The sequence below is a fragment of the Grampus griseus genome, assembly GCF_964374135.1.
Source record: "Grampus griseus genome assembly, chromosome: 12".
Classification (NCBI taxonomy): Eukaryota; Metazoa; Chordata; class Mammalia; order Artiodactyla; family Delphinidae; genus Grampus; species Grampus griseus.
This window is the reverse complement of record NC_139006.1, coordinates 88,213,906-88,230,780: the sequence shown is the minus strand read 5'-3', so window position 1 is coordinate 88,230,780 and position 16,875 is coordinate 88,213,906. Positions and strand designations below refer to the sequence as shown.

The window sequence follows — 16,875 nt, the reverse complement described above, 5'->3', positions numbered from 1 at the left end:
TTTATAAACGTACATTTTTATTTCTGGAATATAAAACGCTGTTGTTGGGAATGGGGGTGGGCTTGTAAAAACTCACGTTGAAACTAACAGCCTCCAGCACACTCTTCAGCGAGGCGGGCGGAGCTCTGCCCTCCTCTGCGCCCCCCAGCCTCCGGGACTCCCTTTGGGGCCCGGCTCTCCAGCCGGACCTGGGGGCTCGAGGGTACCTTGTCCACAACCCCACCAGGCCCTCTGCGTGTGTCCCCGATTCCCCAAGCTCCTGTGGACATTATCGTTGGGTTCCCTTCAAATGCGTCGGCACAGAAACGGGCTGGGAGAGTCTGTTGCTAACTGCGTTGATGAGATTCTTCTAGGATTTTACCTCAAGCTGTAAACCTTCTGGCCAGAGAAACAGGAATTCTTGCGGTTTGAAAGTCCTGAATGCAAGATGTTGTTTCCATAATTCAGGGCACTCATCCCTAGAGAAGCTCCAGGTGTCACGCTTGCTTTATCAACAACTAGATGCTATTCTCCCACCCAAGCCTGAGGCAGGGGCTGGGGGTAGGGGCAGGGAGGGTGCTGCAAGAAGTAGAAGGAGACGGCAAAGCCAGGCGGCCACTCGCCTCGTCCTGTCCGGCGATGGCGGGTCTCCTGTGAGCGTGGGAGGCCTCGCCAGGCTCCGTCTCTGGGCAGAGATGCTGACGGCCTCCCGACGTGGAAGGAGGAAAGACACACCCCTCACACTGCTCAGCGGGAAGCCCCTCTTACAGACACAGAAGTACACGGACCTACAGCAGAGAACGCGCTTAAGAACAGAGAAGGATTTTCCACACGTGGGAAGAATCACTGTCAAACTAAGATCGTCCAGCAAAAAAATATTGCTTTATTGAATCGATTTTCTAACTACAAAGAGAGCTAACACAGTATCAAACACTTCCTTTCCATAGGACAGTCTCCCGAGAAATGTCTCATGCAACTCCTAGGAGGCTGAATGCAGGGCAGGGCTTCAGGCGGGAAGGCAGGGTCATATGCACACGAAGCCGTATATCTTCAGCTCTTCACAGTAATGTGCAAATGTTACAAATATGGCTTTCAGATTTTCGGTTCTGTGACTTAAAAAAAAGTAAGACGTGATCGTACAGAAGACATTTTTAAAATAATTCTTTCTGTGGGAGAGCGCTTTCCCCACCAAAACGCCGAGTCTGGTGACAGGACTTGTCACCTCCCCCGAGGGTGCCGACTGGGCGGAGTTCCAGGAGGGGGCGTGAGTTCCTAAGGCACAGTCATCAGGTTAAACATGTTTTCGTTAAAACCATGCTTTTTGGTTACGTGAAACGACAGGTCACTGCTAGCAATAACGCGTACTAAGCTGTTAAGGGTACAAAATGCAGTAGTAAAGCTCACACTAACCTATCTGGTAACAGTAACTAGTCTGGAAACACACTACAGTCACCACATATTAAACGCTGTTTTTGGTTATCGTTTCCTTAGATGAAGCAGAGTTATAAGGCTTCTGTGAAATAATAATCTTACAGCTGAACAAATATATTACACTCCTTCTGTAACGTTATTTGTAGTTTCTTTCCAATTTTGCTGTTTGGTAACAGACGGTATTGTGGACGCACCTCTCCCGGCTTTTAAAGTGCTTGGTTAACTGCAGGAGAGGGAAACACACAGACCTCCCGGGGGGTGGGTGACGCCCCCTCGGAAGTGGCTGGGAAGCTGGGTTTGGAGCCTCAGGTGAATTTTCCAGAATGGATACTGGTTATTGCTGACATGGACGCCCTTGCTGGGCGAAGAGTGAGTATCACCACCTCCGTTATGCTTATACATAAATACACGGCTATAGATGTACACGCATGCAAATTCAAGATCCATCCCGAGACAGATAGATTTCTTTTTTTGTCCAGTAACCTACCTTGTGCTATTCAACTTACCTGTGCTATGTTCGAAGCCAGATTAAAAACAAAATCCTAACATGCTATAATGAACAGCCCTAAGGCTTGAGTAACACAGGGTAGGGAAGGCAGTCATGAAAGAGCTGAGATGACACCTTGGAAGAGTTCTGAAATGCACCGCGTAAGGCAACAGGATTGTATCACAGCCCAGGAAACGGTGAAGGAAGTAGGAAACGTGTTAGGCTTTCCTCACCATGCCCGGCTAGCCAGTATTCTCTTAATTTATACATAGGATGAAGCCTCATGACGAAATGTCTTTACAGCTTTTGCTCTTACAGATACTCTCCTGGTAGCCAGTTCAATGCTCAATCCCATGATGCCCGGCTGCTGCGGTCTGCTTAAATAAGGCACTTCCAGTATGAAATGCAGGGGTGCCTGAAGGGTACGCTTGGGGTCAGGCTGCCACGTCGGGTTGCGGTCACGAGGGGCGCATCACACGGTCTGTCTTCTGTGCTTCCCCTACCCACCCACCTTCGTCTCCTTCTTGAGATGACTTTCCTTCAGAAGATGGAGTGGTCTTTTCTTCCTTCCTTGAGCTACTTCTTTGTACGAATGATCTAAGCCTTCACTAAGGTGGAAGTTCCGAGTGGTACCAGGTGTGAGTTCAGTCTGTTGACTCAGTTGTCACCGTCGAATCAACACCACGCAGCTTCTGAGAGTCCCAATTGCCGACTACGAGTGGAGGTTGGTACTGGAGAGGTCGTTTCGTATTATCTCGTTTACTGCAAGAAAACAAAAATAGAGAGCATTAGAGAGACAGGACTCTGCACACAAGCTTACATAAATCACCAGAAATTCCATCAGTCAGTTATGTTCAGCCTGTGAAAAGGTGTCCCCAGAGGATGAGGTGTCCTGAGCCGGCAGGACACAGCTGCCCGGGAGCCGGCACTGTGATTCCAGACACCAGTTAGGCCTCGGCCTCAGGTCCCGACAACTGACCCAGGCGCCGGTGCGCAGCCTGTGCTCCCACAGGTTTGCGAAAACAAAAGATAAACCCTGCAGCGGAAGCACCCCGGTGAAGTCCTCGCCCCGTGGGCCCTTCTCCGTGGCCTCGTGGTCAGACGGGCCAGGGCAGCTCGGGGAGGAGCGCTGGCCTCCCGGGCCTGGGCCTCCCTTTGTTCGGGGCTCTTCCTTCACGTCTGTCCCGTTGTTCGTGTCCACGATCGGCCTGTGATTTTTGGCAGCCGGAGGGGAAGTGAAAGGAGCTGGCAAAGGCCACGGGAGTGACCTGCACGGCATCTGCCCCCCATCACGGCACCAGATGGGGAAATGCTGCCCAGAGGCTGTCACCACCGCTCGCAGGGCTCAGAGGTGGGGACGTGCTTGCGTCACGGAACTGCCTGGGCTCCCTCTACTGCCAGATAAACGTGTGTTTCTGCAGGGCCCCCGCCCAGCCCAGGGCGGCTTCCTGGAGCAATTAGTGGAGTGCGTTTCCCGAGCCCACTCCCTTCCCCAAACTGCCTTTCAACACCCCCCCCCCCAACTATTTTTAAGAATAACAATAATAAGGCCCAGCGGGGGAACCAGGAATTGTGTCACGGGAACTGATAACAGAACGCGCTGGCCCTGGTTCAGTCAGGAGCCCGCCCTGCGGACCCCAGACCCGGGCTCCTCCCGAGGGGCCGCCAGCATGCGGGAAGGGGGCGCCGGGCAGCGGCCTGCAGGGGACACGCCTGACCGACACGGCCGCCTGACGTGCACCACACGTCCTCTGCAGCCTCGCACGGTAAACAGCGGAGGGACTGTGCTCACCCGGCCACCAAGGAGGCCAGGACGAGGCCCAGGGCGCGGGCAGCTCCTGGGTGGTGGGCCGTCTCTGTGCCACTCGGCCGCCCGGGGCATGGGGTGGCGGGACTCGGGCCACCAGGGCCAGAGCTCCTCTCCGTCCACACCTCGCAGAACGTCGCCATGAAAGAACATTCTGACAAGAACACTCACAACGTCCCGGTCTCTTGGGGGTTTGGTCTGGGTCAGGACAGGCCGCACCTGCACGCAGGGTGTCTCTGTCTCAGGCCAAGCGTGTGGAATGTACTAGAAAGATACAGTGTGTGTGTGGGGGACCCACACACGAGGTGTGACAGCACTGGCACCACAGAGCCCTGCACCCTGTATTCACTCAGCAAGCAACAGTTTACAAGGTGCTTTCGTGGCCACCATCGCATTTGTCCTAAAGCAGCCTAGGCTGTGGGCCCAGCGGGGCTTCCTAACCGGTTCTGAGAAAAGCGAAAGGTTTGGGGCCACACATGGGCCAGAGTCCCTCCCACAGGGTGGCAGGTGCTACTGGGAGGGGGGAAGGGAGGCGGCGGGGCCACCTCCACCCAGAAGAGAAATTAGAGTCAAAACCTCAAAGCAGGCCCTGCACGGTGGGAACAGTGGTAAACAAGGTCCCACATGAAGAGGAGGCGTGAAAGTTCAATCGTACCACACAGAACTGGGGTATGCCTTCCCACTCAGGGTTTAGGACAATGAAAGTCCCAGAGCAGAAATCTGATTCTAGTAAGACCAGCAAGAGGGGTAGAAAAATGTCTGAGGGGTAATAATGACAGGAATTGGGATGGAAGCCTGAGGGGTAATAATGAAGGGGATTGGGAGGGAGGCCTGAGGGGTAATGAGGAAGGGAATTGGGAGGGAGGCCTGAGGAGTAATAATGAGGGGGATTGGGAAGGAGGCCTGAGGGGTAATAATGAAGGGAATTGGGATGGAGGCCTGAGGGGTAATAATGAAGGGGATTGGGAGGGAGGCCTGAGGGGTAATAATGAAGGAAATTGGGAAGGAGGCCTGAGGGGTAATAATGAAGGGGATTGGGATGGAGGCCTGAGGGGTAATAATGAAGGGGATTGGGAGGGAGGCCTGAGGAGTAATAATGAAGGGGATTGGGAGGGAGGCCTGAGGAGTAATAATGAAGGGGATTGGGAGGGAGGCCTGAGGGGTAATAATGACAGGAATTGGGCGGGAGGCCTGAGGGGTAATGAGGAAGGGAATTGGGAGGGAGGCCTGAGGAGTAATAATGAGGGGGATTGGGAAGGAGGCCTGAGGGGTAATAATGACAGGAATTGGGCGGGAGGCCTGAGGGGTAATGATGAAGGGGATTCAGAAGGAGGCCTGAGGGGTAATAATGAAGGGAATTGGGATGGAGGCCTGAGGGGTAATAATGAAGGGGATTGGGAGGGAGGCCTGAGGGGTAATAATTAAGGGGATTGGGAGGGATGCCTGAGGAGTAATAATGAGGGGGATTGGGAGGGAGGCCTGAGGTGTAATAATGAAGGGGATTGGGAGGGATGCCTGAGGGGTATTAATGAGAGGAATTGGGAGGGAGGCCTGAGGGGTAATAATGACAGGAATTGGGAGGGAGGCCTGAGGGGTAATAATGAAGGGGATTGGGAGGGAGGCCTGAGGGGTAATAATTAAGGGGATTGGAAGGAGGCCTGAGAAGTAATAATGACAGGATTTGGAGGAAGGCCTGAGGGGTAATAATGACAGGAATTGGGAGGGAGACCTGAGGGGTAATAATGAAGGGGAGTGGGAGGGAGGCCTGAGGGGTAATAATGAAGGGGATTGGGAGGGAGGCCTGAGGGGTAATGATGAAGGGGATTGGGAGGGAGGCCTGAGGGGTAATAATGAAGGGGATTGGGAGGGAGGCCTGAGGAGTAATAATGACAGGTATTGGGAGGGAAGCCTGAGGGGTAATAATGAAGGGGATTGGGAGGGATGCCTGAGGAGTAATAATGAGGGGGATTGGGAGGGAGGCCTGAGGGGTAATAATGAAGGGGGTTAGGAGGGATGCCTGAGGGGTAATAATGAGAGGAATTGGGAGGGAGGCCTGAGGGGTAATAATTAAGGGGATTGGAAGGAGGCCTGAGGAGTAATAATGACAGGATTTGGAGGAAGGCCTGAGGGGTAATAATGACAGGAATTGGGAGGGAGACCTGAGGGGTAATAATGAAGGGGAGTGGGAGGGAGGCCTGAGGGGTAATAATGAAGGGGATTGGGAGGGAGGCCTGAGGGGTAATAATGACAGGAATTGGGAGGGAGGCCGTAGGGGTAATGATGAAGGGAATTGGGAAGGAGGCCTGAGGGGTAATAATGAATGGAATTGGGAGGAAGACCTGAGGAGTAATAATGAAGGGAATTGGGAGGGAGGCCTGAGGGGTAATAATGAAGGGATCTGAGAGGGAGGCCTGAGGGGTAATAATGACAGGAATTGGGAACGAGGTCTGAGGGGTAATGATGAAGGGAATTGGGAAGGAGTCCTGAGGAGTAATAATGAAGGGAATTGGGAGGGAGTCCTGAGGGGTAATAATGACAGGTATTGGGAGGGAGGCCTGAGGGGTAATGATGAAGGGGATTGGGCGGGAGGCCTGAGGAGTAATAATGAGGGGGATTGGGAGGGAGGCCTGAGGGGTAGTAAGGCAGCAGCAGAGTAGCTGCGAATCTTTTAGTTACTCAGGGTTATGCAGACCACAGGAAAAATAACATCTGTCTGACAAGAGAAAAGGGGAAGAAGCCTCAGAAGTGGGCTTCCCCCTACTACCCACTGGGGCACCTGAACCTCGGAGGGGGTGCCATTGCTCGATGTGTCCTGGACATTCTGGGCCCAGACGCAGGCCATGGCGTGGCTACTCTCTGAGTGAGGCTGGGCCCTGTCCTCCTTTGGCCCCGTCGGGAGCCCTCAGGAGAGCGGCACGGGATGCGCCAGGGCAGCCGAAGCTCTTGCCCATCACGGCGGGTCAGTGGTATCTGACGAGCCTCCCTGAGGACAACCTGTCAGCTGGACCCACTGCTGTCCACACCTGGCAAGGTCAGGCTGGAGTCACAGGGTTTCATTCCTTTTAGGAACAGACTCAAGAACCACCCCACACGCACAAACATCCTCCAGCATCTTCCCTGAGCGCCGCGGGGCCTGAGCCGGGCAGCTGCCCAAAGTGAAGCTGGACGGCCAGGAGCCCCACGGCAGATGACGCTTCACACAGCGTCCACACGGCTGAGGGTGGACGCCCAGACCTCACTCTCTTCCAGAGACACAATCTGGACAGGAACCCTGTAGGGAAGCCATGACGGTCCCATTTCACAGATGGATAAAGAAAGACCACATCAGGGAAGGGCTGCTGAGGTGGAGGGGCCTTTGACGGTGGGCGAGGGCGCGAAGCACAGGGTCCTGGGGCCCCGCCGCCTCCCAGCCACATCCTATCTTCCCTCCGTGAGGTCATGGGTCCGAGCCCGTATCAGTCCCGGCCGTGGGGCTCTGTGTGGGTTATTTTGGGGGTGGCTTTCTCTCTTTGATATGGTTGTGCCGATGACACCTACGATTTCCCACAATGTCTTCTCTCTACTGATAATTTCCATCTTCTTATTCAGCTTTTCCACCGACACAGAGGTTTTTTTATCTTTACAGAAGTATTTTGAACTGCAGGTAACATGTGACCCTCACGGATCGTCAGGAACCTGAAAGAGGAACCTTTGCTCCGCTTCACGTCAGATGTCCTTGCAACAGGATGTGGTGAGCTGTTATACCACAATTTAATAAGAAGGGTTTTTTCCCTTATATTTAATTTTTCTCTAAAATGCTCCTAAGGTGGAAACTCTTGTTTTTTTTCTAAAACTCATGTGGCAGTTTGAATTGTTGTTTCAATCTGGGGTATGTACGCAGGGTGTTATGTGTATATCTGATACACACACACAAATCCACCTCTCTATATAAATCTGGAATTGAGAGAAAAGGAAGGCAGCATTTTTTAAAATACCAAAACTAACATGTACAAAGTACAGGCGTAGCTTTTCACCTGTACTTGCATGACATTTGTAAATATCCTTCCTGACACTATAGAAAGATGTCTCTGCTATTCGTAAATGAGCATGTAAATTAACTAATAAGGTGAAACGTCCTTTTTAAAGTAAAATATTTGAGTTTCTTCTTTTGAGCCCCCCTTTGAGAACAGTTGGCGTCAGAGCTTCACGTTGTAGTGAAACATCCATGGTTCATCTCTCAGGTTTCACGTGTGGGTTTTGTGTGACTATCTTGAGAACAGTGCAAACCTAAAAGGAACTGTGAGTCCCAACAGTTTTTATGTATTTCTCCCCTCTCGACGCCTAACCTTTAAGCAAAGCGCTCCCACGTTTCTGAGTGCTTGGTTTCTGAGTGCTAAACTAAGGATCTCAAGACGTATCTCAAGGAACGAACAAACCACGGATCTACCCAACACCTACGCAGCCTTCAGCGTTCACTTCTAAGCCCTCGCACGCACATCGTTCTTCATTCTGCAGCAACCCCTCGAGAAAGACAAGGCAGGCAGTGTGACGATGGAGGCCTGGCCAGTGGGAACGGGGCCGCTGCCCTTGAGTGACAGGGGAGAAGCTGAGATCGGGACTTGGGGCCGCACGCCCCGCGGCTCTGGGAGCTTCCAGGCTGCTCCCTCCTGGCTCCACGGGCAGACCCACAGGGCCGGCGTGAACTGCTCTCCTCTCAGTGCTCACCGGGAAAGTCGGGAAGGCGCAGGGGAAAGGTGGACGGGCACAGCCCAGCCCTCGGGACCCCTGCCTGTTCGTCCCCTCCTCCCGGGCCTGCCCCCACCCCCAGGTCCCTTGTGTCCCTGGTCCTCACGTCCTCCGCGGCGAAGCCGGTCAGAACACAGAGGCGAGGGGAGGCGAGGGCACAGCCACTGCTTTCCTTTCCTGTGCACATTTCTCTTTCAACAGAACAAAACATCAACACACCCACCAGCCACCACACACACACGGTGCTGTGTCTGAGCTAAAAAGACCTTTTCTTTCCGTCATTTTTCCTGTATAGCTTTTACGTGCTTCAGAAACTTTTTTTCAAAAAGGAGGACAAGTTGCAGGTGACCGTGGACTATTTCCCCTGCCCTGGGGAGCCACACGCCAGCAGCACGGCCCCGGCTCTAGAACCGACGGCAGATGAGCTGGTCGGTACCAACCTGCTGGCGCAGGTACCGGCGCCAGGAGGGGGCATGCTGGCCGCTGTCGCAGGAACGTCACCCCAACGCCGCAGCCGCGCCAGCCTGTCACATGAGCAGCCCGGGGAGGCTCTGAGCGAGAGCTGCCCCGCGCCGAGGCACCTGGCGGGCTTCTCACGCTTCTCTTCTCACTATTCTATCCGACTTGACTTGGTTTTCAGATTTGACATCCGAGCAGCAGCGGGCGGCCGTCAAAGCGCAGGGGCCGTGGCTGGCGGGGGGGCCTCTCACCCTCCCAGCCCCGAGGCGGGTCCTCACAGCCAGCGTCACGGCCTTATCGGTCCCAGGACTTTATCAGCAGCGGCCCCGCTTCCCTGACTCTAAGTGAAGAAGCGATATGTATGCTTCTGTGTTCGACTCTGAATAATCGGGACTTGGACCACAGTGATAATAACATCACTTTGCTCTGCGAGAGGAAAGAATGACTACGACGGAAAGCCCAGGGTCCTGACACCCAGCAGGTCCCCGACACCCCAGGAAACACAGGACAGCACGTGGTCAGAGTCAAAATATAAAGCAACCCTACGGCGCGACAGAAGCCACAGAGGGCTTCAAGGTGGAGCTGTTTCTAAAGACGGCCCGGCCCGGGTTCCCTGGGCAGCACCTGGGCCCCGGCTCCTCTGACGCCAGTGGGCAACCTCGAAGCCAAGCATCCTTTACTTTTTCAACTTCTCTCAGACCTAAGTTCTTGCCATGTCCACGTTGTAGCATTCAAACCATCACTCAGAGACGTGTGAGCAGCCTGTGACCTTCCTTTAGAAAACCTGATACAAGGCCTTCGCCCTGAACGCGCTGTGGGGAAAGTGCGGGACAACGGCCACCCGTCCTTTCCTCATTCTGCCTCCAAAGCCCCCCTGAGACTGTCCTGCCCCTGTGGGGCCTGGAGGTTTTCTCTGTGACAACAGGAGGCTTGACTAAGGCCCCTTTCTGCCCCAAGAATCGGGGAACTCCTCAGTCATGTCAGAGGGAGAAACAGATTCCTCCTGGGTTAGAGTTCTGTGTGCTGGGAAAGGCATGCCCCCGCATCTTCCCAGCTCTGGGGGGCAGCTACTGCTCTGATTCTTACTTTGGATGGGACCAGAGAGGGCAGGAGACGCACCAGGGCTCACACAGCGGGGACGGCAGGGGCCTCCCTGGGGGAGGCAGCCCGGGCAGAGGGGCTGGCGACAGGGCAGCCCCTCGGTCTGTCTCAATGTGGCAGGATGGCCGCTGAGAAGCCTCCATCAGCGGGCTCGCCATCCTGCATGGGTAAAGGGAAGAGAAGTGCTCTAGCACCTTCTGGTGAACTTTCAATTTACCGACTGTCGGAAAAAGAGAAAACGACTGGGCGTGTGAGTGGCAGCCGCCCTGGTCTGCAGTTAATGCAAAGTCTGGGTTCAACCACAAGACACAAAGCGGGATGAGGGACAGGGCCACCTCAACTCTTTCAGTTTCCTTATTGCTGACAACGTGTGTGTGGATCCCTTTATTGTCAGAACCAGTATCTGTGTAGGGTTTTCAGGTTAATGAGAACATCAGCCACGTCCTTTCGTTGGTCAGAGAACCGGCAGTGTCGCTAGTCTCTCATCGGACACAGCTGTGAGTGACGACCGGAAAAAGCAACGGGAAAGCTGCCTGTGCCTGGCCCCAGGCTGGGAGCGGGCGGTGGGCTCTGTCCCTTTCCCTTGTCGGGACCCCAGCAGAGACGTGGCCCTGCCTGCGGGGCTTGGGGAAGGAAGCGCCAGGAGAAGCAGGTGCTAGAACCTTCCGGCTGGCCTTCACACAGACACCATCCTAGTTTCTCAGGCCTGGGCTTGAGGTTAGAGAATAAGAAATCTAGTTCAGCAGTGTTAACCTAGCCACACTGTTTAATCCTCGCTTAGAAAAAAAAAAGCTTAATTAACTCGGATAAGGACCATACTTTACAAATAATACCTTTGTGTGAATTAAGAAAAAACATATTTGTTGATACAGCTTATCACACTAGCCAAATTCCACGATTACATACTTAACTACGTACAACACACTTTAAAGCGTCTTTCTCTTTTCCAACAGTTATGTCAGTTCCAATAAGGAAATGAACTGTACTACGAATTTTAAAAAACTAACAGTATTTATCTACTGCTACTTAGTAAACCAGCCAGCCCAGCAGGGATACTGTCATTCTTTCCATCTCTGGCTTTACAACGTTCTGCGATGCTGCTTTCACGGAGAGAACGATTTCTTTAAAGCATCGATGTCCTTTAAACAAGAGCAATGCAGGGACCAAAGAAGGTCTTGGCGATTCCACTGCGGGCCCCGTAGAGCTCTGTCCCCAACCCCGTTCCAACACACCACCACACGCTGCATGAGGTACCACGATTCTTTCCGTCAGAGCTCACCATCAAATTAAACACTCTACAGAAATAAACGCATGGCACAAAAGCTGCTGTTACTTGCCCACTCCACTTTCCTCCGAGGGACAGAAAAATGCGTATTCTTCCAGAGGACAAGTCATCAGAAACATTTCTATTTTTAAGGGAAAGCCAGAATAGCTTTTTGAAGAGCAAAACAAAACAGGAAGGACATTCTTTCCCATTCTTATAACTAAAAGATAATTAAAAAAACTATTTGCTAACTTTCCCAGAAAATACACCTTTGGCTGAAGTTAGTATTGTAACCTGAGAGGATGATAATTTGGGTGGACAGAAGTAAGGATGTCTCAGGCCAAACCTCTTCTTAAAGAGCTAACTTCTAGGAAGTCTCCAGATGCCATGTGCTGCGCTAAGCCTGCAGATCTAACGATTCTTGGATAAGGAAGCCCCTTGGTGGTGGCTGAGAATCCTAATGGACGTACGGACCGTCACTGCGGCGACTCTGTTACCGCTGGGACACACGTGCCCCAGGTGAGGACACACGCCGTCCCCGCTTGCACTGCGAATTTACACTCAGGTCTCACTTCGGGGAGCAAAGTGGACGTGAGCTAAGCCGAGGTTCAACACGATTAAAGCCGCAATTCAGAGATCAGGGCACAGCCAGGGAAGCACGTGCTCCGGTGCCACTGGGAGGGGGGCGTCAGCTCAGGTGCAGGAAACGTGAGGTGGTGACTCCCGTGTGGGTGTTTAGTGTCTTGGGAAGAGGCGGCCTCCTGGCAAGTCCGCCTCCCCACAGGTGGGCCCGGGTCAGTCGTCTCCCCGGTCCGGTGGCCTCTGTGTCCACAGTGTGGCCGCATCTGGTCCACCAGCCGCCCCTGCCCACCCACCTCGGGAGGCGCTGCCTCCATGAGACTCTGGGCTGAAAATGGTGATTTTGCCACGAGCGCATCACAACTGCTGTAATTCTGAAAATGCAGAGTTGCAACATCACTAAAATCCTTTTCTGCTTTTCTTTTTTTTTTTCCAGAGATGCTTTGTGAAGCAGTGGAAAATAAAACAGTTTCTCAAGTTTCATTAAAAAGTAAGTTCTCGTGTTACCTCGGGTGTCCTGGACCTACTTCAGCTTTCACTTATTTTTATCTTTTTAATCATAATAAGCCACTGCCACGGGGCCTGCTATTTTTGGAAGGAGAGAATGGGACAGCGGAGGGACTGGATGACGACAAGTCACGGTTTTAATAAAATATGACCCTCCCAGCTGGATGCAGGCTTGGCTCTGATGGACACCATTGTTAGGTGGAGCTGCCAGCCATTAAAACAGAATAATTGTCCTACCTCCGTGGCTGCTTCCTTATTTAGCCTGAATACGCCAAATAGCGCAAACGCCCCGCGTGGAAACTCCAGGGCCCGTGGGGAGGGGGCGGCCACCTGACCGGGAGGGTCCCCTGGCTCGTCCCCCCTCCCACTGGTGTGTGCCAGTGAATGCTTTCCATGTGACTGGCGCCATTATTTCATCTGTGCCAAACTCACTCTGCTTTACTCACTGGGGTCATTAAATCACCAACAAGCATTTTTCCAGGGCCTGCTTTGTGCCGCTAGAAACCACGCTGCCCCAGTGATGAAATTCCTATTCCAACAATTAACAAGAGTTGGATAAATAACAAATTTAAAAGCACTTTAATTAAAAAACAAAATAGAGTAAATGCACGCGGACGAGGAGCCACCGTGGGCTGGCAGGTTTGCCCCCGTCACCCGGCTGCGGGAGCACAGGCCCTGCTCTGGTGGCGGGCACGTGACGTCAGGGCGCCCTAAGGCCCAAGACACACACCACGTGGCTGGTCTTACTTTGTGGGGCGTCAGAAGGGACAGTGAGGTCAGACACGCCCACTCCGAGTCTGGGGCACTTGGGCCCCCGTGGGACCCGACCCCCCACCTGGCGCCAGTTTTGGTCAGAAGATGCTGCTCGTGAAGGAAGCACAGGAAGACGCTGGGTTCGCAGGAAAAGAAACCACACCTCAAAGCTAACCGTGACCTTGAACTAAACCCTCACCTCACCCGAGCATCATCGGTAGTTCTGTTAGGTGTGATCGTGTCAAAAAATGGCCATTTAAAAGGACGCCTGTCGGACTTCCCTGGCAGCGCAGTGGCTAAGAATCCGCCTGCCAATGCAATGGACACGGGTTCGAGCCCTGGTCTGGGAAGACCCCACATGCCACGGAGTAACTAAGCCCGTGCAACACAACTACTGAGCCTGCACGCCACAACTACTGAGGCTGCGAGCCACAACTACTGAAGCCCGCACACCTAGAGCCCGTGCTCCGCAACAAGAGAAGCCACCGCAATAAGAAGCCCGCGCACCACAACGAAGACCCAGCGCAGCCAAAACAAATGGAAAAAACAAAAAGGACGCCCGTGTCTGGGGGACACAGGGTGAAAGACGCGAGTCCGGGACTGATTTTTAAACATCTCGGCACGAGGTGGCAGATGCAGTGACAGTGCCCTACTACCCCCCCGCACCCGGCCTTGAATCAGGGTGAGGGGCTGCGGGACCCTTTACGCTGTCCATTCTGCCCCAGCAGACATCTGGAATTTTCATAATTCAGCAACAGCACCACGATCAGAGAGAAGCTGGGGACGGGCTGGCTCAGCACCCACGGTCCTGCAGCGACAGGGACACGAGGGCCCCGCGCTCCGCCGGCCATCACCCCCACTCCCCACCCCCGGCCATGCCCGCTGCCCAGGCCGGGTCCTCGTGCCGCCTGAGCTGGGAGGATGCCAACGCTTAGGCCCACCCAGACCCACTGAACGTTCTAAGTAGATCCCCGAAGACTGCATTTGAGCCCACGAGAGTCTGGGGGTCCCTGGGCTAGTTGGGGGATGGACGGGGGGCAGACAGGAAGCCTTCGGTACCACACAAGAGATTTACCTTAAAGACAATTTTCCAGAGCTGCTGCCGTAAAGGCCACGCCTACACCCCTGTGGACAGAAAAGCACACTCTTCTCACCTTCAAAATATTCTAAGCTATCGTTCAAATCGCTGAGAAGAGGTGCTGCACCACAGGCCCCGGGCAGCCCAGGGAGGGCACAGCTGCGCTCGGCCACTGGGCGCAGCCCGGCTCCTCCGGGGCGTTGAGGAAAGAACTGAAGGGACGCGCAGAGACTGTCACTTGTATCGGTATAGCTTGCAGGCGATGCTGCTTTTAAAGCAGTATTTCAAATTATTATTGGTGCAACTCCCCGTTTCCTAGACTGAATTCCTGCGAGACCACCTCCACTTAGGGTGCACAGGCCGCGGGGGCAGGGGAGAGGGCCGCGAGCCGACGACCGGGCCTCACTGTTCCCTGCGGGCTCGCGCGAGCGCACCATCCTCCGCCGTCCTCCCCGCATGCGCGGGGCCTCAGGCCCACTAGGGCCGTGCGTCCGTCAGGGCTCCAGCTCTGAGAGCGCTGGGACCGCAAGGCCTCGGCTGTGGGAGCAGACGCCGCCCTGGGCCCTTCCCACGTCCCTGCCCAGAGCAGCGCTCGCCCTCCGCGGCTAAGGAGGACAGTCCGGGCGTGGGTGTCGTCCGGGCCCGGCATCGTCGGGGCGGCTCTGGAAGGACAACTAAGAATTTCGGGGCCCGGTGGCTCGGGGCAAGGCCGGCAGCGGGGGCGCGGCGTGGACACCTTGGCTGTTCACAGGACAGCGCCTCCAGTTCAATTTCAGCAAAAGGTCCAAACCATGGCCTCGGGAGCCCTGCGCACCCCCGCGCGCCGTCAGGGGTGCGGGTGCACGCTCCCGGCTCCCACGCCGTCCCTACGGACTCAGACATGGCCGCCACGCGGTAGCAGGGCCCCAGCCTTCTCCTGGGCTCCACCGTCCGGGTCCTGAACATGGCGGCCGCCCCGTCCGCCCGCTCGCACGGGTCACCTGCGCACCAAGCGCCAGTGCCGGCCAATCGCCCAGCGCCCCACCCGCGGCCGGCGCGAGTAGGCGCAGGACGGACGTCACGGAGGGTGCGCAGGGCCCGTGCCTGCAGCCCATCTGCCCCCCGGGCAGCCCCCAGCCCGTGCCGACCGCTCCCCCGAGACCAGACGCCAGCCCACTCCCGCCGCCGCCTCCGTGCGGCCAGTCTGCCCCTCCTCACGGCTCCGAGGCCGCCTTGAGGGTCACGCTGTACCTCTGAATGCTGACAAAAGCAACCGACAGCAGATCCTGTTTGCTCACTCGGTAAAGATCTGAACAGAAAAACCACAGACGGCGTGAAGAAAGTGTGCAATACCAAGCCGGCAAATGACTCAAAATCAGCAAATTCGGAAAAAACAGGCCGATAGACAGGGAGGCGAGGAGTCAGAAAATTCGGGCAACTGAGACAGGCCCCACAATCCTCAGGACACACTGACCTGGGGGTAGGAAAAAGGCAAAAACCAAGACTGCATTTTTGTATTGATTATCCAATTATGAATCTTTACAGAAGCTATTCCAACACTGCACGTAATGAGCAATTCATCAAAGTATATTAGGTGCCATGGAAGCTGCCTTCAGTATAAAGGGCCATTAAGTTTCTTGTAATTGCACATCACTGGAGCTTTCGTTAGCTCTAAATCAAATCAGCAGGGCCGGCATGCACGCACTCCAATCGACTTCATGTAATGACGCCGTGCCCCGGTGCTTACCCAAACGAGCAGCCCTGCAGAGCCGCCCTGCCCCAAGCCCACTTCTCAGCCTGAGGAACGGCCCAGCCGCTTCTAACGACACTTGCAAGAACCCGGAAAGGACGCACAGGCCTGTGGACCGGGGACCCCCGGGGGGTGGGGGGCACCAGGGGCACATCCCCGTGGGAAGGGTCTTACAGGCCGGTTTCTGGAGGAAGTTCTAAAATTGACCGCTCCCGAACTCGACAGACGTGGAACCCAGGGCTGGAAATGTGTCCTGCAGAGGCCTCAGGCCCAGTGACACTGAATTTCCCAAGTGAAACAGAGACGCCAGTTGAGGTAGAGAAGACAGCCTCTGAGGCTTAGCTCCCATCTCTGAAAAGTCCTTCCTGAAATGATCTCTAAGTCCCTCAAACCTAAAAGCAAGAGCGCTGGAATCACTGGCCTCCGTAATTTACTAGGCAGCCAATCGGGTGCTGTCTGGAGCCCTGCTTTGTCATCCTGAATTGTTGTTTATATTGTAAATACTATTTAGCTGTTTAACCTGCTCTCCCAGACCCCACTCTAACTTCGCAGGGGTCAGGAGTCTGATGCAATCACGTGTCTCGACAGCCCTGCGATGCCGGAGCAGAGCAAGCAATCTGCAAATACTGGTTGGGTTCTGTCGTCTTTGAACGTTGAATTAATCCCTTGCAGGAGCCTCACCGAGGTTGAGTCTGGGCAAGGTCTGCCCCGCAGGCCTCAGAGCACTGGTTGCCCAGCTGTGAAGTTACAACCACAGTAACCTGCACATCATCTTCCTGTCCCTGGGGCGGAGCTGTGTGTTTGGAAATTTAAATTCCTTCTCTGTTTATCTAAATTTGATTTCTGAAGAAGCCTTGAAATAACGTCCTTAAAAAAAAAAAAAGAAAGGAAACAGTACGTAGAGAACAAACTATGTAGAACATTAGTTCACAGTAAGTGTCAACTCAGACTGAAGATAAACGAGGCCTTATGGCAG

The 16,875-nt window shown here is 54.4% G+C and overlaps 1 protein-coding gene across 5 annotated transcripts in view; it reads right to left on the bottom strand.

Moving 5' to 3' along the window:
* Nucleotides 1-852: 852 nt before the first annotated feature.
* The window catches only part of NFATC1 (nuclear factor of activated T cells 1), a gene marked incomplete at its 5' end in the record, with an annotated part of 102,175 nt that continues 86,152 nt past the window's right edge, over nucleotides 853-16,875 (bottom strand). For 3 of the 5 annotated variants that reach the window (XM_082667618.1, XM_082667614.1, XM_082667617.1), the window contains one exon: nucleotides 853-2,659. In XM_082667618.1, coding sequence (XP_082523744.1) covers nucleotides 2,610-2,659 — 50 coding nt within the window. In that variant the 3' untranslated portion in view covers nucleotides 853-2,609. The remainder of the gene's footprint in view (nucleotides 2,660-16,875) is intronic. The other 2 variants (XR_014297538.1, XM_082667615.1) reach the window with 2 other exon arrangements.